This window comes from Tympanuchus pallidicinctus, unplaced genomic scaffold (assembly GCF_026119805.1).
Source record: "Tympanuchus pallidicinctus isolate F22 unplaced genomic scaffold, pur_lepc_1.0 scaffold3, whole genome shotgun sequence".
In the NCBI taxonomy this organism is placed as follows: domain Eukaryota; kingdom Metazoa; phylum Chordata; class Aves; order Galliformes; family Phasianidae; genus Tympanuchus; species Tympanuchus pallidicinctus.
In genome coordinates this window covers 18,624,301-18,651,008 of record NW_026294747.1, presented here as the reverse complement: position 1 = coordinate 18,651,008, position 26,708 = coordinate 18,624,301, and the positions used below count along the sequence as shown (strand labels likewise).

The 26,708-nt window shown below is 40.0% G+C and overlaps 1 protein-coding gene across 3 annotated transcripts in view; it reads right to left on the bottom strand.

Annotated features, from left to right (window-relative positions):
* Positions 1-639: 639 nt before the first annotated feature.
* Positions 640-26,708, bottom strand: part of LDLRAD3 (low density lipoprotein receptor class A domain containing 3) — a 197,580-nt gene continuing 171,511 nt past the window's right edge. For 2 of the 3 annotated variants that reach the window (XM_052693333.1, XM_052693332.1), the window contains exons 7-8: positions 7,069-7,414; positions 640-5,510 (exon numbers count right to left, since the gene is read on the bottom strand). In XM_052693333.1, coding sequence (XP_052549293.1) covers positions 5,252-5,510; positions 7,069-7,414 — 605 coding nt within the window. In that variant the 3' untranslated portion in view covers positions 640-5,251. Of the gene's footprint in view, positions 5,514-7,068; positions 7,415-26,708 lie in introns of all 3 variants that reach the window. The other variant, XM_052693331.1, reaches the window with a different exon arrangement.

Below are 26,708 nucleotides of genomic sequence, written 5' to 3'. Positions count from 1 at the left end.
TCTGGAGCTGGTGGGGCCGAGTGTTCCAAGGATGATGGCAAAGCTGGCACCAGGAATGAGCTCGGGGAGCTCCCTGCCATGGGACTGCAGCCAGACACGCATCCTCTCCAAAACGCCTCAATGCCATCCCGGCTCATGCGTCTGGCACGTGGATGGAGGAGATGGAGATGAACGGGGATGCTGTGTCGTGGATGCGAGTGGTGGAAATGAGGAAGGTGGAAAGAGAGAGGTAGAAGGTAATGGTGAAGGCCCTGCAGCTCGGCTAGGAAATGTGTGTGCAGCACTCAGTGCTGAGCACCGACCTCTGCCAAGATCTCAACAGCTTTGTGACAGAGCAGAGAGCAACGTAACAGGGCTGCTTCAGCTGCCTGTCTTTGACAGCACCAGCCAAACGGGAAGATGAGAAAGAAATCAGGCAATTTTCATTAGTATAAATGTAAGACATATGCGTCAGTATATTCTTATACATATATGCACATAGGGGTTTCCATCATCACTTCCTTTTTAAAAATAGTGTTTAGAACTCACAATGATTAACAAAACTTACTGCTGTATGCAAGAGAAGATGGATGAAGCCTCACAAAAGAGGTTATAAACAAGAAGATGCTTCGTGAGATAGGGGACATCTTCACTTGTGAGCAGTATTAAAACACCAACTTTATTCAGGAATACAGAATACATTTTTGAGGATATCCAGTTTACAAAAGTTTAAGACAAGGTTGGGTTTCAACACACAGCTTCCCTTAAAGCTCTCATACAATATCTTAATTTCAAGTGGAAAAGAACCCTCAAACCAGTAAAAAAGGGACAAACAAAGGCCACAGTTTTGTATTGAGATACATTCCAAGCAGAATCCAGCATGGTACTGAAATTCTTTCTGCAGTTACATATTTTAGTCCACAAATGCAATACAGCCTTGTGCTAACAAACATATTTCAGGTCTCATATGAACTGCAAGAAGAGCACTTGATTACAATTTTAGTTCCAGGCATATATGCAAAATAGCTTCCAATGAGCAACAGTTAAAAACAGTACTTGCCATTCGATCACCACTTTTAAAAAGACAGCATTAAATTCTTCCTTCATTTAGACAATTTTAAATATTCATTAAAATTAAATTCAGAATCAGTGTCCCTCTATCCTCTTCATCATTAATAGTTTTTCTTATCTACTAAAACCATTTGTCTTTTCTAAGATGTCTAAAAAGTAAAGCACACAAGATTAACAAGCTGCAGCATTAATTAATATGAGAGTCATCATCTCTTTCCTCCACCCAACTTCTAAATCTATCACAAGGGCCCCATTAGCTGTATCAAAGTGAAGTGGTGTAAATAAAACTGATTTAAAAGGAGAGGAAGAACCAATGCAGAGTTACTTAAAAATTGCAGTGCAGTCACAGCACTGTCATGTATTGCCACTGCAGACACAAGCAGAGAAAATTGTTCAGAGGCAAAAACATTACTGCCAGTTTTCCATTAGCACAATACCAGAGAGTAAATTATAATTTGCCATACAAGGAACTTCATCTTATTATCAAGCAGATTCACTAATGGCTTCATTTTAAAATACACAGCACTCTGACTTCTACAGAGGTTAAAGATAATCAAAACTTCTGAAATTTAAATACACGGTTTTCAAAAATAATCCAAACCTTATTTCCAACAGCCTAAACCCAATTCCTTTATTTACCTCAAGCAATCATTTCTTCCAACTGTTTTATTGAAATCAAATTTATTAATTAATCCCTGCTCTTAGTGGAACTACTCATTACTGTGGTCACTACTGAATACAGATCAGGAATCAGAACTTGGCTCTGGAGAAATCTGTTTTACTTGTGCAAGAATCGGCCTTTGAAAGAACATTAATTTGTTTAAATATTAAGTATAAGAGAAAGCTCCTGGCGGACGCACCTCAAATTAAAAGGTTAAGAGCAATCACAAACAATAGAATGATTAATTCCAACTTCACCAGCTACAGAAGTCCCACTACACGGCACTTCATGAACGTTTAGCTTCAACCTTACAAGATGAAGATGAAGGAACTGCAGGATTTTCAATGAAATATTTAATTTAATCAGTGCAGTTGTTGCTACCACGCTTCTCCAAAGATTCCACTAAATAATGCAGCACAGTGCTGTACTAACACTACCAGAAGTGACATATTATAAACAATTTCAGTATGATACTACAGCAATCTCCAAAGAAACCAGCTAGCAAATCTGTTACAGCTAGCAGAAAACTGGAGTAAGATGAAAACTTTCCTTAAAGTTTTAGCATGCCTTTCTGGAACGAGATACTGAGCTCCTGTACTTCTCAAAGTGGTCCCCAAAATTAACAACAAAGAGGAAGACAAGACTTGTTTCTCTTTTTGGATTTCTAGACTGTGATATACAACAACAGCCCCCCCAAACCAACATACAGTCAGAAAGGCACAATCTCCTTTTATAACGTGAATTCTAAAAAACTGAAAGATTCCTATACAAAGATAAATACACCCTTAGCTGGAAGGGAAAAATTCACACCACTTAGAATGCTTCTTCCTTTTTTTCCTTTTTTTTTTTTTTTTAAAGTCCAAATGGATTATCTTAATGCAAAAGTGACACGAATATATACAACCTGAAAGTGTATCTTCTATATATATATATATATATATGTACATAAACGACAGTGACTGACACAGACAGAAGCAGCAGGCTATTTCCACTCTTTTCCTACTTCTTGGCAATGCAAGATAACGTTTTTTTGATTCTGAAGGCAAACATGTTTGGTTTGCATATACTGTGTGTCAGAAGACATGTGAAATACAGTCTTCCATGGAAGGCCTGCAAGAGGGATATGTGCCACTTAAGTTACACAGGACACAACGGTTAGTTTCACTAATACAGCTTTAGGCTATTCAAACAGGAAAAATGAAAGTCTAATGAAACCACTGTAAACTTTTCAGTAGCAAGTTCTGAAATCTAATAAAATGTTTCAAAAACTGCAATAGAAAAATAAGGCTAATTTCGTTAATGTATTACATTGTTTGCTTACAGAAGGCTGTGCAGATCCCTACACAAAGGCAACAACAGGGACAGCAGGGTTTGGCACTCATTCCCATGCCCACATATGCTGTCACATCAACTATACTCAAGTTTGACTTGCATATAAAATATAGAGCAACTATTTATGTGACAATGACAACAGTCTGCCTACCAATTTGCAAGGACTGATGAATTAGCCAAATCCTGCTTCGTGCATGACAGTCTAACTATACTGCTTGAGCTCCCACCAAGAATGGAATCTGACCGTGGCTTGCATGTTGTTTTACAAGGACAAGAAGCGTCTTCTTCAGTGCACTTCAGAATAGGCTGCCTAAGCCCTTAAGGAAAAGCTGCTGTTAATTTATTTCCAAATAAAGCCAAGACCATCAGCACTACAGTTTTACAGTGTCCGCACTGTGTCACCTCAGCCCTGGAAGGACCGCTGCTTGTAAATCCATCTGGTGCCTGCCTCCCACATATCATGTCAGATGACTTCAGATATGGAAATAAAAACAAACAAAAACAAACACAAAACCAATTCAGTTTTATGTGTTGGAACTGAGACTGAACTTTAATCACTCCATTACCTACACCCACACTCAAGAATTCTTGAGTCTCGAGCATCTAACCTTTGGGAGAAAGATGTTACCTTAAATAGGGAGGAAAAAAAGCAGAGGCTTTGGAAGAACAGTAGTTTCCCTCTTTTCCATTAAACAGCAAAGCCTGTTTAATGACAGTGTTCATTACTTGGAAGATGAGAAGTGGGAAATGTGCTAATAGACAAACAGAAATAATTTCTCAAGACCAATTTCCCTCCGGACAAGAAAAAATTCACTGCATTCTCTTCTGTATATTAAGTGCAAGCACAGCACTGCAGAGGCATTAAAATTCAGAGTTTACCTTCCCTCTTTCCACTCTGAAAACCTTTACCTTTGAGTTGCTTTCTTGTGGGTGATTCAGCACTGCGCACTGAAACATATTTCATGGGAGACCATTCTAAGAATTAAAAGAGAAAAACTCAAAATAGATAAAAGTAATTCTGTTTATCTGAAGAAACTAGAATTTGAACCAAATGAATACGAATAATGGCAAACAATTAAGAAAAAGCAATGAGAACATCATAAGAAAAATGTCAAGATTTTGAAGTTCTACAGATACAAACAGAAGTAAACTTATGCAATACATGACGTATATACATACATACAGTATTAAACACGTGTATCCATACATGACCATATGCTGACAAGCCCTAAACCTTTCACCCACCTTCAGTTGTTTCAGAAATTAAACAAACTAGTCATCCACACAGAAGTTTTCCACGATGGATTTGCTTCAGGCCGGTTTTGGTGTTGAAGATGTAGCTGGAAAAGTTTTGGTTTTGTTTGCTTGTTATTTTTTAACTTTTATTTTTTATTTTTAAGAAGAAACATAGAGTGATGTTGTTTTGCCACGTCTGAAATCTTGAGCTGGTGTGTTAAGCTTCACTGCCTCCACAGTCAGCCTGATGTTTGACAGATGAGCCAACCTCTGTGGTTTTCCTGAGAAAATCCATGCAAATTTGACCTCAATACTAGCATTGGGGCAGAGGAATAAAAACAAAAAACACTTGTTTGTACAGTTATAGAGCTGTTGCATCGTCACAAGCTAAAAATGAAAGTTACATTCACAAGGAGAAAGTTCTAAGCAAGGAAGAGAAGGGCCATATACATTATCTTCTGCAATTTGAGTGCTGCCAGTGGGCTTAGCCCTGGGCTTCTTTCCTCCTGAAGGGCTGCTTCTCTCGTGCTTCAATGACCACCACCTGGCACTAGGCAGCAGGAAGAAACAGTTCACAGAGGACAGGAAGCAGTCTAGAAACAAGAGATCCGGCATAGCTTTTGCGTGCAACGTTTGTCAATATTACACATGCACATATATACATTCAAATACAGTATATATTCTGAGAAATACAGCACATCAGTTCTTCAGCATAGCACCATTTCCCTTGCTAGTCTGAACTGGAACCTGCTTGCAGGAATATTGTCAAGAACTGATGCAACTCCACATTCAGCTCTCACAGCTCTGTCTCTGATGAGCACAAAATGCTGAATTAAAAAATTAACTTAACGTGGACACAAATCAAGTCGTTATTCAGGCACACGTCTGCCTGAACCTTATAGCAACAGCAAATAAACCCACATGGACTAGAAAAAGAGCATCTCTTCTTGTCCATCCCAAACAGTGGAGCAGTTACGCTTCTCTTTCATCAACATGGTTGACCAGAGAATTGCTTGGATCTGCTGTCCTCTCAAGAAGGGTTCTGTGGCCATCCATGCTCTCATGAACGTCTCTCGTCCAACCGCTGTCTGTGCCCAGAGGGCTTCCAGCTGTGGGGGTGTCTGTGCTCACCATGCTTCCTGTCCGAGACCGGTAAGGAGGGAGATCTGGCTGATTAGGGGATTCAGACTCAGAACAATAAGGGGGTGGAGGAAGGTCAAACCAAGGTGGTCTGCTGTAAGATACATAACGTAGTAAGAGGTTACTGAAAATAGCGGCATGGAAAACCGTACGTAAGATTTTTTTCCAATAAAGAATAAAATGAGCAGTATTTCTTGGCATTTCCATGATGACACCTGTCAGATGATCTTAAACAGACCTTCCCATATTATTCATGTTATTCCAAAATCTCCAAGGCACCGCCAGGTAACAAGGTTTCTGGTCAGGATGCAACAGAACTAATGACTTCCTGCTGCAAGGAACATGCGTTGCCAAACAAATCTCAGCTTACCCTCCAAGATGAAGAAGTAAGAGTTTTTCTTGTGTAACTTTTACACAACCTGAGAAGGCACTATAAAAGAAGTAAGGTAAGTAGATTTGCATCTGTAGATAAAGATGTGAGCACAAAGCTCTGAAGAAACCTCTGCTATGTGACAAAGATTAATGGCTTAGGCTCTACAAATAAATAATGAACTGAATTCTTCACAAGAATTTTTTTTGCATTCCACATACAAAGCAATGCTAAGTAGGCACAGAAAGGATGTGGCACTAGATTCAGTAAGACTATTTTTGGATTCTGATAGTAAAAAAAAGTAAAGGAATGACAGAGTTTAGCAGATTGATATCAGGTATCGGGAGCAATTAGTTCTGAAATTGCAGATGGTTTGCAGTGGCCCAGGTGAGAAGCGATTACAATCTGGACTGCTGTTCATTCAGTTGTCCTTACTAATGAAAAGATATCACTATTATGAATGTCAACATTAAGACAAGTAAGCTGCTGCCAAATCAGCAGAGAATAGGAATGTAAATGATTATATTATCATTCCTAGATCCCAGAGATTGTGCTAAAGAACGGTGACAGGGTGACAGTGAACAATTTGGATCATCAAAGTTCCCACTCTGCCCTTTTTATGTACAAAAATGTCAGTCTAGCAATTTTATTTGGGAAGAGTTTACAGGCAGAGGTTAAAACAAAGGTTAATGATCTACAAATAAAACCAGTGTCACCAATACAAAATCAACACACCTGCAAAACTTCAAAGCACTTTCAGCTACTTAAGAAAAAAGAACAGAGCTTTCCATTTCAGAGTTTTTCTCTTTTCTTCTCCGGGTATAAAGAGAAGTGGTATAAAGCAGAGGATCTATTCAATTTCTTGATGCAAGAAATGCAGATCTCTTCACTTTATGTACTTATTTATCACTCATCTCCAGGATGTATATATACATACATATTTTTAACAGTATGTCCTACCAGCTAGCTTTTGGCAAAAAATCCGAATTAAGTTTTCATGTGTTGACTCAAGATTGGCACAGGATACTATAAGAGAAGTTCTAAATTTCTTTGCATTTTCCTGCTTCCACAACTGCACGTGCAAAGATCATGACTTCAGTTTGCCTTATGTGCCTTTAATGGTAATAAAAGCAAGTGAACTTGACAGAATAGCAACACAGTATCACCATCAAAAGCATAATAAGAATAAGCAGGAAACAGAAGCACAGATGCGCACAGATGCACACAGCTGCAACCAGTGTGAAACTTTGGTGAGAACAGAAATAGCTGCTGCACATACCTTTGGTCCAGCACAGCCTCTGAATAGGACGGAGGCGAGTCCAGATCCTCTGGCCTGTGGTAGGTCTGGTTGGACATGTACTGGATCCCATTGTTGACGTTGTAGGTAACGCTGCAGTGGTGTGGGTGATCAAGGACCACCAGCCGGGACAGCAGCACAGGGTGCTGCAGGCGATGCACCGGCAGGGTCATGAGATTGTTGCGTTTTCTTTGGTGATGCAGGACTAAGGCAAGAAAGGCCACCACGAGCACAAAAATGACAGAGCTACCAATGATAGCGTAGGTAATACTGGGGTAATAGAGCAGCTGATTTTCTGAGGTCACGTAATCTTGGCCGCTGCCTGCCTCTGCAAGACAAAAGGAGAAGAAAGCCTGAGATTCATTTCGTTTTACAATTCTGTAATACAACATACTCTTTCTGCTAGCATGCTGTGTGACAAAGCAAGTTTCTTAGCATATTAAAACTACACGCATGCAAAACAGAGACTGGCTGACCACCTCTCAGTTCATTCTCACCTGTAATACATGTCTCAGACAAATTAAGAGAGAGACAATGCTGAAGAGCAGGAAAATACACTTTGGTGAAGCACATGCATTATCATGAGGTTCGCTCAATCATACTTTTCACTCATACTACTTTTTCCACAGGTTAGAACATCCCTTTCTGAGACATAAGCACGATTCCACAACCGTATCTGGCAAAGCATTCTACAATCAGAAATATCATTAAATGCAAAGATCAGGCTTTTTATAAAGTGTGGTACAACTGATGTTTACTTAGAGCTTATGAAAAAAGGTAACAACTACATCCTTTGCTCCAGAAATCCAGCAGTCCAAACAAGTAAAAGAGAATACAAATAGCTGCTCAGTAAATGATTATTTGGACATTTGTGATCAACAGACCTCCTGCTGGAAGTAATTTAAAAGTAGAAAGTGCGTTGGAACTGCAGATAAAACCACTGTTGTAAGCCTGGTAGATATGATACCAGTAAAAGATGTACAAGCTTAAAAGCAAAGAGGTCTAGGAAGGGAAGGACAAAAAAACAAGCAAACAAATGGGTTAGGTTATAATAAAATGAGGAAAAGTAAAATGTGAGCAGGAGTGAGGGCATGACAAATCATGTAATCGAGCTTCGATTTGACTTGGAAATGGACAGTGGAATGGCTGAAAATGTAATTGGGTGGGAAGAAGCAGGAGCATGGTTGCAAATGGCAGCTTTATCAGGAAGACTGGTGATGAGAGAAGATGAGCAGATCAGAAGACGTACTTCACATACCATACAGCCAGTGCTTTATGTGCAGAAGGCACTGAGCAATCAGCAAAGTCACCGAGTATTCTAAAAGAAGTTATGCAGGATTTGTTCAGAGCCACGACACAGGAGAATCCCTGCTCAGGGTCCAGAGAAACAACAAGGTAACGGAATTATAACATCTACATGGACCTTGAACTGCATGCAAATCTTATGAGGAAAAAAAAAGAAACAACAAAGAAAGAGGCAAAAAGCAAAGAAAAAGTGGCTTAAAGAAGCAAAATGACACACACACTGATGTGACTGCCACACTTCAGTGCCAGGGCTGGGAACCTTGTTCCATGTCAACACCCTGCTGATAAAGTCCAACCGCATCTAACAATTGCCTTCTCTTTTGGGGGAATTTCCATTCCTGTGGAGGCTGTAACTCCTTACAGACACAAAAATAAAAATGCTGTTCTGACACAAAACATTAATCTATCTCAAGCAAAAACACGAGGCAGAGTAAAAGCAAACAAAAAATCCTTGCCCCCGTGACCCTCTAAAATCCACAAAATTATAAGGGGACCATCTATCCCAATTTTTCATTCCCTACAGCAAAAGGCTGGGACAGTATACCTTAACACGATTTTTCCCTTCCCACCCACCAGCTGACAGGTCTTGGTCACTCAGAATTGCAAGTGAGCCACTTACAACTGTCTCTGGGAAAAAAATAATGAAGTGTACACAAAATGTATCTGACAAAGTAGAACAGTTTTCCTCAAGCACCATTTGTGAATCAAGACCCTTTGGGTATTTCTTGCAATGTTTGTTTTCACTACTCTACTTTCATGGTAAAACACAAAGCAACACTTGACAGCATCACTAAAAATAACTTCTGTATCAGTTAGGTAAAATAATACAACTGAAATTGGCTAATCCTTTATACATCTCAATTTTAATCAAAAATAGTTTAGTAGAAGGAAGAAAAGGGAAGGAAAGACTATACTGGAACTAAGAAAACATGATTATCAGTCCTGTTACCAGAAAGAAAACTAATGCTCTGATACAGACATGCTCTCCTGTCGAAACCACTGTAACCGCAGACCAGAGAGCTGCTTTGCAGGCCCCCTGTGAGCCACATTTCACCACGGAATAATCCCAGTTTTCTTGTCTATGACACACATCAGCGAGAATCCCTCATGAATTTATTTCCCCACACAGCAGCACTGGAGAGGAAGCAGAAATTGTTGTTACCTGTCTCTGGCTCACTTAGCAAAGTCAACAAAGTCTGCACGAAGAATGTAAGTCAAAGCAGAAGGGAAGAAATGAATTTATATACATTAGGAAGCTTAATTACAGCTCATCACATGTTACTACGGCTTCTCTAACTTCACCTGCTGAATAATGAATTCTTGTCACATAACACAGACAAGGGCCAGTGCTGGGAGTGGAGTGACAAGAAGATCATTTGTACAACAACATCAACAGGTTTATATGCAAGGAGTGATCCATGGGTGAATACAGTTGCCTATGAATCTTTGGTGCAAGGGAAGAAGAAATGTTATGACATTCCAGTAAAATACTACAAGACTTCCACTCATCTTGGTTCACCAGTTAAAGCACATGGGCAGAAGAGTGAGAACAGAATGCTTTTGCAGACCTGATGAGACATAATTAGTTACCAAGGGACTATTCTCAGCAACATGGTCTCTCCTCTTTATTAATCTCCATCTTATCAAGAAATGAAGAAAAAATGAGAGCAGTGAATTATATGTCAACTTCTTTTGAAAACACATAGGGTTATCTGTCTGTTTGGGATAGGTCCTTTTTAGGTCCTGCATGAAAAGCCTCCATAGATCCAAGAACATTTTGCCAAAAATCAGATGTTTTAAAGAGGAGAAAGAATCCGATAACAGCTTTAGGACAATATAGGGCTGGGGAAAAAACAAACAAACAAACAAACAAACCCTGACCATTTGTTTTATCTAGCTTCAAAACCTTTTCACACAACAGTAGCCTAGCTATCTTACAAAGATTTGGAGCAAGTTTGCACTTAACATACTGTTTTGCAGTTTTGGAATTACATCATTTGTTTGCCAGTAATTCTCTATTCCTTTTCAGGTTTTTAGTTTTACTGCCTGTGTTTCCATTCACTTCACCATATCTTTGAAGATAAGAGCAACCTAAGACATGTCTCCACTGGGGTCAGTATAGATCTCTCTCAACCACAAACATAGTGAAAATGATGCTGTTTTGAAAACAGCTGATTGGCACGGCCTTTGTACTAGCCCATAAGCAACACTGTTTGGGGGATCTAAATTAGCATCCCCATCAGTGCAGCAAGTACTAGTTTGTGCTACTCTGGCATGGTGCTGCGCTGAGGGGTACAGAAATACACTATGAAGAGAAAAAAATCAGGTTTTATCTGTCAAGTGCTCTTTCTTATACACTGGGCAGTGCTGAGTACTTTGAATACAGACATTTCTCTTTCTGCGTGCAAATAATCCATCTCCCTAAGTGCAGAAAGCCTCTATACATACAGTGTACTATTGAAACACTCTTCTCCCACACCAACATATTTATTCTTGCCTTATAGGTGGACCCTCTGGCCATAAATACAAAATCTGAAAGTCCTTTAGCAAAAGATACTCACAAATGAAGTCCAGTGGTATTCCACTTCCCCTGTGGTGCAGCTTAAACCAGGAAAGACGAATCTTTGTCTCATCTTTTCCTTTTGCTAACAAAGTCACTAACTGCAAAAATGCTAAAGACTAAAGTAACATTACCTGAGCCTGATAGCTGTGCTTGACTTGTAGCCCTAGAGAAAACATTTGCCATTCAAAAGAAAAAAAATGAACTACCCTTATTGGTCTCCTTCTAAAATAATATACCAGAACAAAAACTGCTTTATGTAACAGCTAAAAGTAGCCAAACTACAAGACAGTTTTGACTGTAAAAGACATTTGGAGAATGTCTTTTCTTCCATTATCTGATCCTGTTGAAATGAATAACTTAATGATAATTCAACACACGTTCAAAAAAGCGTCACACATCAGAGATGTACGTCCAGCTACTGCAAGAGTGGAGGAGAACGCAATAAGTTCTTCTGCCATGCTTCTATAACTTGCTGAATAAAAGAAAAGCCACACATGCTCCCTTTCCCCTTATTACTTTATGTTGTCAATGTCTTCAAATTTGAAGAGAAAGTTTTGCACAAAGAGAAAATAGAAGTGCAAACAGCTGCTTCCAAAGATGTCATTCCAGTTTGTCCTAGAACTATGTGAGCATGCAGGGGTGCAGAAGGAAAGGATGGGAAGCTGACACTGCTTAAATGAATCGTACACATTTTGTACACTTCTTAATAGAGAAAAGGTGAGATAAAACACCACCTGAAAAACCTTCGCCAAACATGCAATACTACTTCAGAAAGAAAAAGCTGCAACTCTTTCGTTCTGCTCCAGTAACTTCCAGCAAATGTTTACACATCACGGAAGGCACTGAACTGAATCTCTTGGTAATACAGCCATCTGCTCCCAGAAGCAGCCAGTATCATCCAGGTAGCTTTAGAGAGTTTTCCTTACTTTCCTATTAAATACAATTTTGCAAGAAAAAAAGTTGAGCAGGAAGGCTAATATAGTTTAAATTCGTGGCGTATTTATTCTTTCATGGTTTTTTTTTTTCCCTTAAGAAGATCTATGTTTTTTAATCACACCATGTATAAACAGTTTATCAATGCCACTTACGCCTATTAAACCTTATTACCTGGGAAATGCTGAATCCACAGACTGGAGATTTTTGGAGTGTAAAAAGCTTTGTGAATAATTTAGGAAAGGACTGATAAAGGAAACGTAAGGGGTTGTGCTCAGAAGACCATCTTATTGACTGTGAACAAATTTGCTGTCTCCAAGTTTTTGAAAAGATCTGAGAGTAGCTGCATTAACCGCATTAGGTCTGCCAGACAGTGGGAAGAGGGTCTATTATTTTATCTTTCGCAATCCTCTGCTCAAGCCTGGCTTTTCACAGTTCATCAGAGAAAAAGCTTTTGAAATACACAATCTGAGCAGACATCCGTAGCCTTAATGAACACAAGTCACGGTCCATCTCCAACAAAGACGTTACTGTAACAACACATTTAAATTCCAACTGGTTAAAGAGCAGCTCTGCAGCAGGAAGGTTAAAGATGACAAAAATCAAATACAGCCAGGCAGAGCCTCCGTGCTATACTTACCTTCTGTGCCACAGCAACACCTAAGGCATCCAGGCTAAGACTTCAAGCCCCTTACAGATCTCACCTCAATGTCACGTGTCACTACAACAAGCCTTATGTAGATTTGTGCCCTGGACTTTAAAAATGTTCTTTATTCAAGTGATGGCCCTTCTAATCCAGTTGTCTTTGATCCCCTGCACGCCTACCTCCCTTTTCCAAGCTAGAAACAATATCTATCCCAGACAGCCCAGCTCCTTTATGGAGTTTCATGCTCAGTTATCATTTATTCTCCCACCCCCAAGCAGCTTCATATTTGCCTTAGACACTTGCAGCCAGGATTTGTTTCCCACTGCATTTGAGGAGCATTTCTGCCCTGCTTTGGCTTTCCCTGTTTCATGCACAGAAGAGAGATTTGGTAATACAAGTGTTACATGTACTAAACATACCTTAGCTATGGGAATTGGCTGAAACAATATGGTACAATTACATCTTTACCTATCAGGTGCTTGGGAAATGTAGCAGATTTCTAGGAAAGCAGCAGAATGAAATCCCTTGCTTCTTCCACTTACGTCTACAGGAGTGAGGGCTTCACATCAAGGCAACACTGATGTGCAAAGGTATCCTGGCTTGGAAAGGTCTCAAGCTATTTCATGACATGCACCTCAGCATTCCTAATATCCATGAACTAGAAGCAGAGCAGCCAGCACATCACTTGAGGTGAAATGGAGCAGATGGTGGCTCTTAACACAGCTCTAGAAGTCACCCACTGGGTCACTTTCTCATAGTCTTCCTGGCTCCTCGGCCTGTTATGCCCACATGCAGTCTAGACAATGATGTTTGAGAAATGTTGGAGAGACAGTGATAACAGATGTATGCAAAATCTAGATGTTACCGCCCCTCTGCACTGCTGCTCCTTCCAGAGGGGACACAAGCTATGTGCAGAAGTGCTGTTTGCACTGTCTTGATCAAGTCACTTTGCAGACTACCCCACAGCTCTTGGTCTGCAGAAGGACACTAAGGACCTCCTCCCAAGCCCCTCTGTACTGACAAGAACTACATTTTCCACAAAAGCATAAGTATTTCAATATAAATCAGAAGTTTAAATAGCACCGTATGCATCTTTGCCTTTTCTTTCAGAAGACTGAAAAGACATTCACGACCTTCAGTGCCTACTAAGGAAAGACTTCCTTTTATTATGCACTGCAGAAGCTCTGAGCAAGATGATCACTGTTACTGTTTAATAGAATCACAGGCCACACATAAAGCAGAGAACACACATATACACATACGGACTTACATACAATTGGCCAGCAAAGTACAGATAAGCCTCCAGATAGTATTAGTCAGCAGAACTAGTAGCAGTCTCAGCATCTCATTCAGTACACCTAAATGAACACATTACCTGGGCCTCACCAGGCTTAAACCCCACATCCTGACCACACAGCACATGAGCAGTGCTTTTAAGTCTGCAGTTGCTGAAAGAGCAGCTGAGTCATCAGACTGAAGATCAAGAGCTTCACCTCTCACATGCCCTCCTTTTTATCTTCTGCTGGGTTGGCTAATTATTCCATGCACTTCACACATTGCAGTTCAAACATTAAAATAAAAAGAAGGAAAAAAAAAAGCAAAGCAGCAAACTGAGCAAATAAGTAGAGAAGTGAGAACTACTTAGCAGTACCCATGGCAACTAAAGTTCTAAAATTAACTTGAGAGCAATGTAAAAGCCTGCAAAGCCAAGCTCAGCCATTGAGCGTGAAAACAAAAGGTCCACGCTTGGCATCCAGAAGAAAGCCAAGGAGGAATCTAAAGTATTACTAGAATACAGCTCGGGATCATTCTGACACTGATCCAAGCAGCACTTCCCGGACACAAGATAGTCCAAAAGGCTAGTTAACTTGATCATTAATGCACACTGAGAACAGAAGCTGAACAAAAGCAGGGACAGAACATAGAAAGAATGAATACTGTTCTAATAAAGTTCTCTCCTCTAGATGGAGGGGTTTAGTTACTTCTGTTTGTTTCTTTTTTCCTCTTTTTTGAAAATGGGCTGTCACCATCAACAAAAGCAGCAAGAAGTTTGTTAAAGTATACTTCTTGTAACATTTTATGACAGAAAGAGGCCACTCAGCAAGAACCTGATGTATGGATATCTCTAGGGTTTCCCACTATTAATGCCCCCCTCCCAACCACCCAGTTACATCTGTTCAGTAAAAGGAAAATCTCAAATAGCAGCAGCTCTTCCAAAATGCAGGCTAATGGCAGCCCAAGCTTATCAAACAAAGCAAGAACGTGTTTCAAAAGAGAAACTATGTTCTCTTTGTAGGACAAGTGCTCTTGGTGCTCTCCTCAAGAGCCACGACAACCAAAAGCATCGTGGATTCTAGCCCTGGTGTGCATCCAAATTAGAGGTAACAGCCACTCATCTTGTACCACAGCCTGCTCCTTTTCCTCATTCTCCCAAGAGATATTCCAGTCTTGCCTTGTTCAAGTCACAAACTACTCTCAAACTGCTGGAGAAGTCCAGATTCTGATTAGTGTATACAATTTATAAGCAGTCTTACATAGTCTTGAAAGTTAAGATGAGAAATAATCATTAAATTGTTAATCTATAGACAGATTCCTGAGGGAAGATCCATAGCCATCTATGCTTTAAAATACTTCTATAGAAAGTGTTACTTTAAAAGCATTAAAAACAAACAGAAAACCATAAAAACAAGGAACGTAAACGAGAGAAAGAACATTTTAATGGAAAAGTTAACGCCACTGTGAAATTCAACCAACAAGACACAAGGGACTCAAAATTAATCTCCAACAACAGACTCTTCTTTGCCTTTTTATTTAGCAAGTGAATTTTCTACCGAATATCTTTGGGAACACTGGAAAATTTATGCACACATGCATAGTCCTATCTCCTGTAAAGGTTAATTGGCATAACAAAAGTCTGAGGTAGGTAAGAGCCATCTTGCATCAGATCTCTGCTCCCTGCCAGTACTGCAGCACACACTACCAAGATTAATTCTCAAAGGTCGTAAGCAGTTTCAAGTCAAAAGTAGGAAGAAAAATACATTTATCAAAGGCCATGGGTGACCTTGCCTTTCCTACTGCAGTCTGACCCTATCAGCTTAGAATCTAAGCTTCTATAAAACGCTGAGCTAACACTGGAATCATTTTTAACATCTAGAAGGTGAAAAAAGATGTCTCAAAACAAAAATTCAACCAATGAAAACCAGAAGATGAAATATTTGTGTTTTTTACTGCCTGTTACTAAGGGATAGCTGATAACTAAGTTACACCACATTGCAAAAACAATACTGCTATCTCGAATTATTCTAAATTGTCAGGCCTGCAAAAAATGCACGTTATTTCAATAAAATGCCTGGAAAAAGCTGAATGTGGGATGACGTACAGGACAGACGGGTGGAACACATTTTACAGTGTTTATTCTGGAGGTGGGTGAAAAAAGACACACTGCCCAGTGAGAATGTGCCCATTAATTTCTTCCTAGATGCTGTATTGGTGCTATGGACAGCTGGCATGTGAGAAGGATAATAAGGCTTGAAGACATGCGGTGCAGGGTTTATGGAGCCTGCAGAGTCAGCTGTACGAGGCAAGGAAGACTTCTAGCATAAGTTTGATTTAGATACACTGAAAAGTAAGTTTTTAATCAGCTTTTAAATTCAGTCTAATCCTTCAATGACTATTTTAAGGGATCTGCTCTGTGAAAAAGTGCTAGCGTGAAGCCCGTGCACTGCTCATGTCTTACTGTAATGAATCCTATCTTTTTCTGGAATTGTAAGGGAAAAAATGTTGACAGATGAGCAGTGCACAAAACTTCATTCTTTGGGGACAGTGCCCTAACAATTCAGAAACCTTTGGCAGGAGCTGCTGAGGCCTTACCCAGCCCTTGGTGCCACCCTGCAGTGAGAGGTTGGTCATCATCTACACAAAGAAGAGCAAGTGCTAGATTCTCCATCTGGGATGGAGCAGCCCTAGCTTTGTGTACCAAGAAGGGACAGGTGGCTGGAGAACAGTCCCATGGAAAGGAATCTGAGGTTCTGGTTGGTGGGAAGTTTAACCTGAGTCAGCAGTGTATCCTGGCAGCCAGAAGGGCCGACTGTACCCTGCAGTGCATCAAGCCTGGCACTGCCCCCAGGTGAGGGGAGAAGTTGTCCTGCTCTGCTCTTCTGCTGCAGCTTGACTTCCAGTACTGGGTATGGATTTGGGTGCCACAATGTAAGAAGAACATAAAACTATTACAGAGAATCCAGAGGAAGGCTATGAAAATGGAAAAGGGGCTGGAGGGCAAGACGTGTGAGGAGCAGCTGAGGCTTCTTGGTCCGTTCAACCCAGAGCAGAGGAGGTGAGGGCAGGCATCATAATTGTCTACAGCACTTCACAGGAACAGGAGGGGCATCACTGAGCTCTGCGCTCTGTGACAGCAACAGGGCCCAAGGGAACGGCATCGAGCTGTGTCAGGTGAAAGTCATGCTTGGCGTTAGGGAAAGGTTCCTTCATCAGAAGGTGATGGGCATGGAACAGGCTCCCCAGGGCAGTGATCATGACCCCAAGCTGCCAGAGCTCACGTTCCATTTGGAAAATGTTCTCAGACACTGCGTTTGGGTCCCGTGTAGAGCCACGAGTTGGACTTCATTACCTTTGCAGGTTTCTTCTAACTTGGGTTATTCTATGATGTGGCCCTGAACAAAAACTAAAAATGAAAGCAGAGACAGATGAGAGCTGCTACTTCACTCAGTTCCCATCCCAAGAGGTACATTACACGTCAGCCAGGTATACTTATCCATCATCCTCCACTGAATGCTTCTGGGATGCAACAGAAGAAACTAGCAGCAAATCCACCCATGTGAAAGTGCATCACGAGAGGCTTTGATTCTTAAATTTGATTCTTTAAAAAAAACAAAGAGTTGTTCAATGACCTTTCAGCTCCAAGCATTATAAACTCAGCATACAGCAATGAAATCTTGTCAAACTGTGGCCTCAGAAACTTCACTATGATCAAGGTACAAGGTCTCAGCAAACATCTTGATTGTTTGCAAATCAAACTCTAAATCTCTAATACTGGAAAGTATAAATAATATATAAAAAGCAATAGCAAAGATGACAGCAGTTGGTTGTGAAAGTGGTTACTGCACTGCCCAATTTATCTTTCCCTGTCAGAGGACAGTGAAATCAGAGGGGAAAAAAATCATTAAAAAAAAGAAGTGAAAAAAAAAAAAAAAAGAAAGAAAAAAATACACAGAAAGAAGCATGGAAAACAAGGCAGAAAGAAAATAGAAAAAAAGCTGCCTTTGAAAGTAAGTGTACAAATGGGCTATTATTAGGGAGCATCTGAAAGTCATTAACATCAGGAAGAAAAAGATAAAATTGTGTTTTTCATTCTCTGCTAAAATCTCACTTGATCAGAAAATAAGACACTGAAAACAGGGAGTTAGAGGGGACTGTTCAAAGGCTGCAGTTGCCATTGGTTCACTACACAACAGAAAGCTTCTTAGAGAGCCTAGAGGGCTGTTCTGGATCTGATACTATTCAGCAAGCATGCAAGTGACAAAGTAGAGAGAACAGGCTTATGCAGTCTGTCTTAGGCAATGCTAGGAGCGCCCTACCGGACAAGATTAAAATTCAAAACGATCTGAAAACAGGAGAAACAGTCTGGGACAGATGAGGTGTCAGCTGAGAATAAGGTGTTAACTGACAGTGAAAAACGCAGCCCCAAACACTACTCAGCTTCTGCAGGGTGTCTCTGCTGATTAAATTCAGGAAAGCACATTCAAACAAACAAAAACAAAAGAAACCCAACAGACCAAGAGTTTGAACATTGAGATTGAGAACAACATGAATGCTCAGATGTTCAGAAGACACTATCTACCAAGAAAGGTTGTTCAGGCTTGTTCAGGATCAAGAAAGTTTTATAATTAAGCTTTTAACATTTTTGATACAGAAGCATCATGTTTTGGATTCGAAATGAAAGAGAATCAAAACAATACCTGCCCTAACAATATAAACTCGATGTTTTCAAAAGCTGCAGGAAAGCATTCCAAATGAATAAGATGAGAGATCACATCTTTACTTCATGCATCTAATTGATTAGAGCTGCTACCTTTGTGTTCGAGCTCTAGTAGCTGTAACATAATCACGTGCCTCCATGCCTTGTTCTCACTTTGATTTCTGCTTACCCTGCATGTTATGGTGGCTTTCTAACACTCCTTTATTCCTCTAGGAGAGTTTCCCAAAGTTCTCTCTTTTTTTTTTTTTTCCTGAAAAACATAAAAAATACTACAGATTTCAACCAACTACAAAATCAGGCTGAAACCGAACCACACCCTAAAAGGCAGCCACACAACATTTCATCAATTTCCTAAGCTATGTCTGTAGCTCTGTGCCAAAGGCAACTTTCCAAGGCAAAGATAATGAAGTACTGCAACAGAGCTCTCCTTAAGAGACTTCACACCTTCAGCTCTCGAGATCTTTAAGAGCATGATAGATAGGAGAACAAGAACAATGTAAATAAAGCTGGCCACACTTCAGCCAACAATGTTCAAGAGTATCTTTGGAGGTCCCCTGTGACTTTTGATAGTCCTGAATGCATATGCTGGCCAGTAGTCCAAAAACAGACAAAACGCCTACCCTTGCCAGCTATAAATCCCAAAGCACCCCCACAAGATCCAAATTGAGGTTATTTCTCCAAGTGACCAGTTTTGCCAAGAGCGTCTTCAGAAAAGCAGAAAATAACTGGAAAAAAAATCTCCAACAGCGATCACAGATCTCCTCATTTTAAAGAATTTGCTGCTGTTGTTGCATGACCTCGTTCTACTGCCAAGTTCAGCAGAAGTTCACACTTCATTGATTAATCTATAAATTGTACAAGTCTTACAGGCTAACCACTCATTAACAAAGGAAGGAGGAGCTCGTCTCCTTTCATGTTTAAAGAAGGCTTGGATATCTTTCCATTGTGGATGCATTCAGCATAACACTGTAGACAGTAAATCAAGATATTACAGTACCTGGGACTTTATCCAGAACCTTCATTCCTCTTTGAGAAATATGCATTATAAAAATTTTGGTCTCACTTCAGCAAGTTTTCACATAAATAAATTAAGCAAAAAAATATTTTTAATTACAGAATGAAGAAAATTGCTGCATTTGATGAAAGATTGTTTATTCAGCACTGACAAGCGCAGCCTAATGAATGTGCGAGTGCCAGATTTGTTCCCACTGGAGATGAAGTCTTGCTTTTTGTTTCCACAGAAATTGTAGAAACATTTATTTTCCCCCTGACTCTGGCTGACTGACTGAGCTAGTCACACTGAATTGTGCAATTCTAGATACGAAAAGCATTCGTGTACAACACGAGAAAGAAAAATGTATTTTAAAATTTGTAGTAAGAGGCAGGATTCATAATTATTCATCACTATGTTTAGATAATTATTTTATGCAAGGACAAACGAAGAGGTTTTGGGTAGCTATAGCTCACATTTTGCATAGAAAGACTGGAGGCAAATAATAATGATTAGTACAGCTAAGCATAGTTTAAAAGGCCCTGAATTAGTTAATGTGTCACATGAAAATGAACTTTTATTGACAGATTCTTGGTCTAATGTACAGCAGTGGGAAAGAAGGTTAATAAAAAACTGGCTTATCACAAGCAAAGGATATTAAATGTATTGTTGGATGATTCTAAAAAACCCCAATGAAACCACGTTTGAACTGTAGCATCCTATTTTGGTCAGCTTACTTGAAGACAGACAGAATTAGGTTGGTGAGAGTACAGCATCAGAAACAAAGATGATGAATGGAGAAATAGGGTTTAAATATCAAGAGAGGAAAAAAAAGTAGGATTTATTCAGTCTTGAGAAAAGATGATTAAGAGGAGACATGACTGAAGCATTTATAATAGCCATGGGTAATAAAAATTAAGCTTGGTGACTCATTTTTAGACTCTTGGGCAGACTGCAACTAAAGGCAACAAGACTAAAAGGGAATTGATACAGGACGAATTAAACAATACATTTCACAGATAGAAGGGTGAATAGGTGAAATAATGCTGCATCGCTATATTTAAACAAAAGCTGAGTGATTGTACAGAATTGTGTTCTGTGGAATAACCATATCATCTGGAAGAAGCTTCTCAGAAGCATCTTTTGTAATAGCTGGAACATATATTATAATTTCCAGCAGTAAGAAACAAAAACATTTGCAACATCTCCTTTATAGTACTATGTAGATAATTACACTATTTCTTTTATACTGCTCTTCTTTCAGAATAATCTGATTTACAGAGAAAACACAAAAGCATTACAGTAATGCAACAAGATAGGTAAACATACCCTTTACCTAAAAAGCAATGTTCAAACTGCTAAACCAACCCAACTGCAGCTGCAGAATTAAACACAGTCAATCAGGATGAGAACTGGGAGTTGTCAGCATTCATCAGATACACTCTTCTCTCCATACACACTTTTAAAGACATTTGTTTTGTCTTTGCTACCGCAAAAGTGGCAGTTTTATTGCTTTGCTCTAAAAGCAAACTTGATTATTCTTTCAGCTACTTGGTACTGTCCTCCTCAGTACCCTGCTGTATGCTAACGTGCAATGGAAAGCATCCATACGCTCAAGACAGATTGATTTAGCAGGTCTAAATGTCAGATCACAAACCTGACTAAACACAAACTAGGAAGAAAATAAAAACTATCAAATCATACCAGATTCTAAACTAAGTGGGACCATCAAATATCTAGAAGATAGTGAAAAAACAAACCATACGCATCTTACGATGCTCTTCTCCTTTTCCTTCAGTCTTTCAGCTACTTCTTATTTCTGCAGATAAGGACCCAGCAAAAGGATCTCCTGAGGCTAAGGGCCTGACTCTGATCTCAGCATCACTGAGCTCAACAGCATTACTTTTGCCTTGTGATATTAAAGATCGTGATGGTTCCTTGAACTCATACTCACCTGTGCAAGACTACACCATTCTCTTTGAACTGTTTAAATACTCAAACAATAAAAGTGCAGCTTGCTTTGATCAGGTTTTTCACTCAAGTTTCAAGATTTGTAGAAGCAGGACATAGTGATTACCTATGATTCATGAAGTGACAAATGACCTTGGAGACCTCTGCATGGAAAAATGAGACCCTAAGAAGGTTTTTACACACTGTGGGGTGCAACCTCCCTGCCTCAGGAGTTTCACAGCAGTTTTGAAGGGATTAAAACAAAGAACCGCCTCCATAACTAAGCCAGCTAAAAGTTTAATTAAATACAATTGCTTGCTGCGCTTCCCTTCCCCAAACAGCCTCATGCATATTCATCACTGTAATTACAGCAGCAAAAAAACTCCACAACTAATTATGCCACACGTCTCATCTTCTGTATGCCTGGAATTTTTTACATAATTACTACTGAAATTAATTGCAAGTTAGTTAATTTTGCACTTTGTCCTTTCAAGCTTAATTGAAAATTAAAATTTTTCAAACCAAGCCATTCTTGCAAGCGTGGTGCTTTTACCTCTGATGGTGCCATACACCAAAACACTCTTCTAATTGCTTTTAGTAACATAACATAGTATAGAGTACTGTAAACTTCATCATTTAAAGTAAGAGCCTGTTGCCCTAATACAGATTTACTGTATGCTTCTCACTTGCATACTGCACAAAGAACATTCAACCTGCCCACTGCCACTTGCCATCCTCCACAACCCATCCGTGCCATCCCCTGAGCCATGAGCTGCCTCGTCAGTGCCATGGTTAGTTTGCATCAAGCTCAGAGCTAGCATTTTTTTGACCGTGGTTCAAATATTATGCCTAGTATTTCAAGGGCAACTGATCATTCTGGATGTCCGGTTCAACAAGGGAATCTGAAAAAGGTGTCAAATATTTCTTCCCTTGAGAGGTCAGGGAAGAGAAAGAATCAAATAGGAAAGCCAAATTTCAACTTTGCTTAGAAAAATAATTTACTGAAACATTTTGACTTAGCCTTGAAAAATAATTGTCCAGAGGCACACACTCCACATAGCTTTTAAAAAACAAAAAACAAAACAAAACAAACAAAACAAAAAAAGAAAGAAAGAAAAATCAACGATATCAATATCAGCTTTTAGGCCCACCAAAATAATTCACTAAACAACAAAAAAGTCAACCTATCTACTTTAAATACTTTCGCCAGCCTTATCCTGAAGCTTCAGACGGGGTGGATTTGATCAAATTGAAGCTTTTTCTTCTGTCCAAAAACAACTTGCAAATGTCCAATCAGTCAGGAGATTTTCAAAAGGACAAGGCAAGTCTGCAAACAAAGCACTTGTTCCTTACTCCTCCACAGTCTCTGTAAGCCTTTTACTTAACTCCACAGGTAAATTTTCTGTTACAATCTTTCAAGATTTCACTACAGGAGCTAGAGGAGGATGAGCTCAATAGCAGAAGGCACGCTGTCTCCATCAGAAAGCAAATTGCTCTGAAAAACACAGCTTAGCAACAGCCCCGTGAGCAAGACATCATTACATAAAGAGAATAAAGTAATTTTATCAGTTTTGCAATTCTGCAAAAATTCCTGTTGCTCCAACAGGGCAAACGATCTGTCCACAATGAAATGGTGGCAAAGATCTATACTGCAGGCTACACTGCCAGGAATGGAATTAATCACTACTGATAACTTTTCTTTTAGTTCTCAGGGGTGAAGGACTGGTGTCACCCAAAAGCACAAGGCTGAAAAGGAACACCTCAGCTACAGTATGATGGCAATAAAGATCTCACAAAGAAAAAGCTGATAATAGCAACTTCATATGCAGTAAGTCCAGAATGCCTCAGAACCTTGTTTTGACAAAAATCAGATCCCAGACAGCGGGAAGCCGCCTCTTACAGCATGCATCAGTAGTGATAAAGTCACGAGCAAAAATGCTGAATGACAGGGCACATGGTTAGAGCAGCCCTGGACCCTGGCTACGGCAAGAGACAAATGCAGTTTCATCAAGTCAGGAAGACATGCACACTGTGGTGAGTGACTATATCTCGAGAGCTGTCATTATAAGGAAGGTGGAACCTTAACGGCCAAAAGGAATTCCCTGATTTAAAACTCCAGCAAATAATGAGTTCCCAGGGTGCTTGGGGAGTAATTAAAATGGTAATTAAAAAGAAAAGCATTGAAAGTCAAGAGCCCAAGAATGCCAAAAAAGCACTTTCAGTAAGCGTCATTAAGAGCTACAGTCAGTGATCCCTCACCAGTGCAGCAAATGAATACGGTATTTGTTCTGTCTCTGTAGCCTAAGAGCCGCTGAACCTGCGACCCATGTGTGCATTATTAACCAGGAGGTTCTGAATAAACTAGACGCCTCTGTAGTGTCAGAAAGCAATGATTTCTGTTTGACAGATAATCTGCAATTCAATGATGAAAGTCTCCTACTTGTCTACCATGTGTGATGTAAAAAGCAATATAAAACTTAAATACACAAGCATGCTTTTATAGACTTCCTCTAGTTAAATACTTTACAACTTTTAAAATTGCAAAGCTCTTTGTAATCAAGTCCAATATTTTCTTGATTCTTTTTTTTTCATTCTGCTAATGGTTAGCAATAGTGTCACACAGACATACACACAAAACCACAATCAACGGCTGGGTGTGAAATCCTTCCAATTTTTATGTACACTGCATCTTTCATCCAATGAGTCATCTGTGCCCCTATTCAGAATCCGAAAAATACATGCTAGGAACATTCTAAGCTAGTACTTATTTTCTAAAGACATCCACTTGCATAACTAAATACTAGACTAAAACTCATTTTAAAACCTCAGAAAAAAAGAAAAAAAAACCAGATGTCAGCCCAGCAAATGTTGACTGCCATTTATCTCAACTACCCACCACAGTACTTCCACTTTAATTAAATATCAAATCGGTCAAGTAGGTATGCAGATTTAATTACTGCTGCAGTTTAAAATGAGCTTGATTCCCCTTGAGACTAGTGAAGGTTAGTGGGATGACCTCAGTCTAATGGCAAATCCTCAGTTTGACAAGTCAATGGACATGGGAATTTGTCCCCTCAGGCACAGTTTAAATATCATTCTCAGCAATGCACTGCTCCTAAAGAAGTACTGGTCCAACATGGTTAATTCAATATACCTGAGATCTACAACATCTGAACACCTGATGGAAATAAATGAACAGGACAATTGTAGGGAAATGGCTTGTTCAGAGTTAGCTTTGTCACTTCAGTAAGAGTGGGCTCCATGTCAGAAATCCTGAAGCACTCTCAGTTTTGGATGAGATCTTCTCTGCCTCTGTATTCTAACCAACCAGAGCCAGAGGTCCGATCACACCAAGTGGAACAGCCAAAGCTCTTGAAGGGGATGGCGGGTACTGCAGCAGAGAGGAAAAAGGAGAGGAATTGAGGGAATAACTTCAAGCCAGAAGAGAGAATAGGGCAACTAAGGGACAGAAGTGTTTTGTGGCATGCAGCATCCCAACAAAGGATGTTTCCCATCAAAAAATTCTAAATGAGGATTGTCACTCAAGTGGAGTCTGTGCAGATCTTTCTGTTCACATCAGGGGCTTGGAAGAGACCAAAACCATACCTAGCATGACATCTCTCCTCACATATGTCCTAAAGGGACTTCTAGACTGGCTGTCAGAAACCCAAAACCCACTTCACTGATTTCAAATCCTCTGTAAAAGAAAAAGCTATGTGTGTATCCATTCTTTCTCTGCAGCAACATCTGGGACCAAGAATCTCGAATAACTCTGTATCAGATGCCCAGAACCAGAATCACAGTCTCCAAAACCAAAGCTAAGTATTCCATGAAAATCAGACAGCCACTGAGAAAGTATTTCAACATATACTCCCCTCGCATTTAAAAACTACAGATGTTCCTCAGTATCTTTATAAATCTACTCTAATACTCTGTCTAGACAAAAGAAAACACAGAACATACAACATGTAACACTTTTTACATCCCCTGTAGGATGTTGTGGTTTTGCAGACTCAGAAAAATTGTGTAATTTTGAAATTCACTTGGAATTTCAGGAAGGCCTTCCTGCTCTTGGTAATTAAACCACAATACTTTAAGAAAAAGTAGCAGGTGACCATACCCAGAACAATAAATAAACCAGTTCAGAAGTAACAATCTGTAGAGATGAAGGGGAAATCAGTGACAACTTCTGTGCTGCACGCCCTTTTTAATACTGTATCTATCACAAGGACTTGGAGCTTGTCATTCCTTGTACAGAACAAATATTTTACATGTTCTTCACTGCATCCTAATTCCATAACAGAACTGCAGCATTATGACATTTAACAGGCAAGCAGAATTTTTCTGTTTTCTTTCACCAGCATCTGATAGCAAAGTATTTGGACTTATCTGCTCAAGTGAGTTCAAATCCAGCTACTAGCAATGAGAGGTTCACCTGGGAAGTGGGAGATGCCAATTCCAATCTCATCTCTTGCTTTTCTATACAGTGCAGCATATAAATACATAAGGGTGTACTTGAAGCAGAGAAGAGAATCACAGAATCACCCGGGTTGGAAGGGACCTCAAGGATCATGTAGTTCCAACCCCCCTGCCTAGCAGGGCCACCAAACGTACACATTCAGATCAGGTTGCCCAGGACCCCGTCCAACCTGGCCTTGAACACGTCCAAGGACGGGGCATCCACAACCTCCCTGGGCAGCCCGTTCCATGTCCTAACCACTCTCCTTGTAAAGAAGAGAATATAGTGCTGCCTCCTCCAAGCCACTTTTGCAGCATATTGCCTCCTCCCCAAGGACCCTCAGATTCTCTCCCACAAAGGAGAAATGTGACTGAGTGTTTTGTCTGAATCCATACTCTAACTGTTCTAATGCATTGTGATCTGAGTCACTTAGGATGAGGGCAGCAAGGTGTTTCGTACCCTTGGCCAAAGATTTGACTGTGACAGAGGATGAAAGGAAAATCAGCCTACCCTGGCTCTTTCTGAGGCAAGTGGACGCAAATGCTCAGTTTGTGGTGGAACTCAATCCTGTTTGTGCCTGTGGGTCCTCCACCTTTGAGAGGCTCTGGTAAATGAACTCCTGCTGGGAGCAGCCCAATCAAACAGAGATGCGAAGCAGATGACAAACTACTCTGCTGTGCCCAAGTGGAAGCAGAGCACTTCACCTGCATTAACCTATGCTGATTTTTGTTTTTTTGTTGTTGTTGTTGTTGTTTTTTAATAACTACTTGCTACACCTCA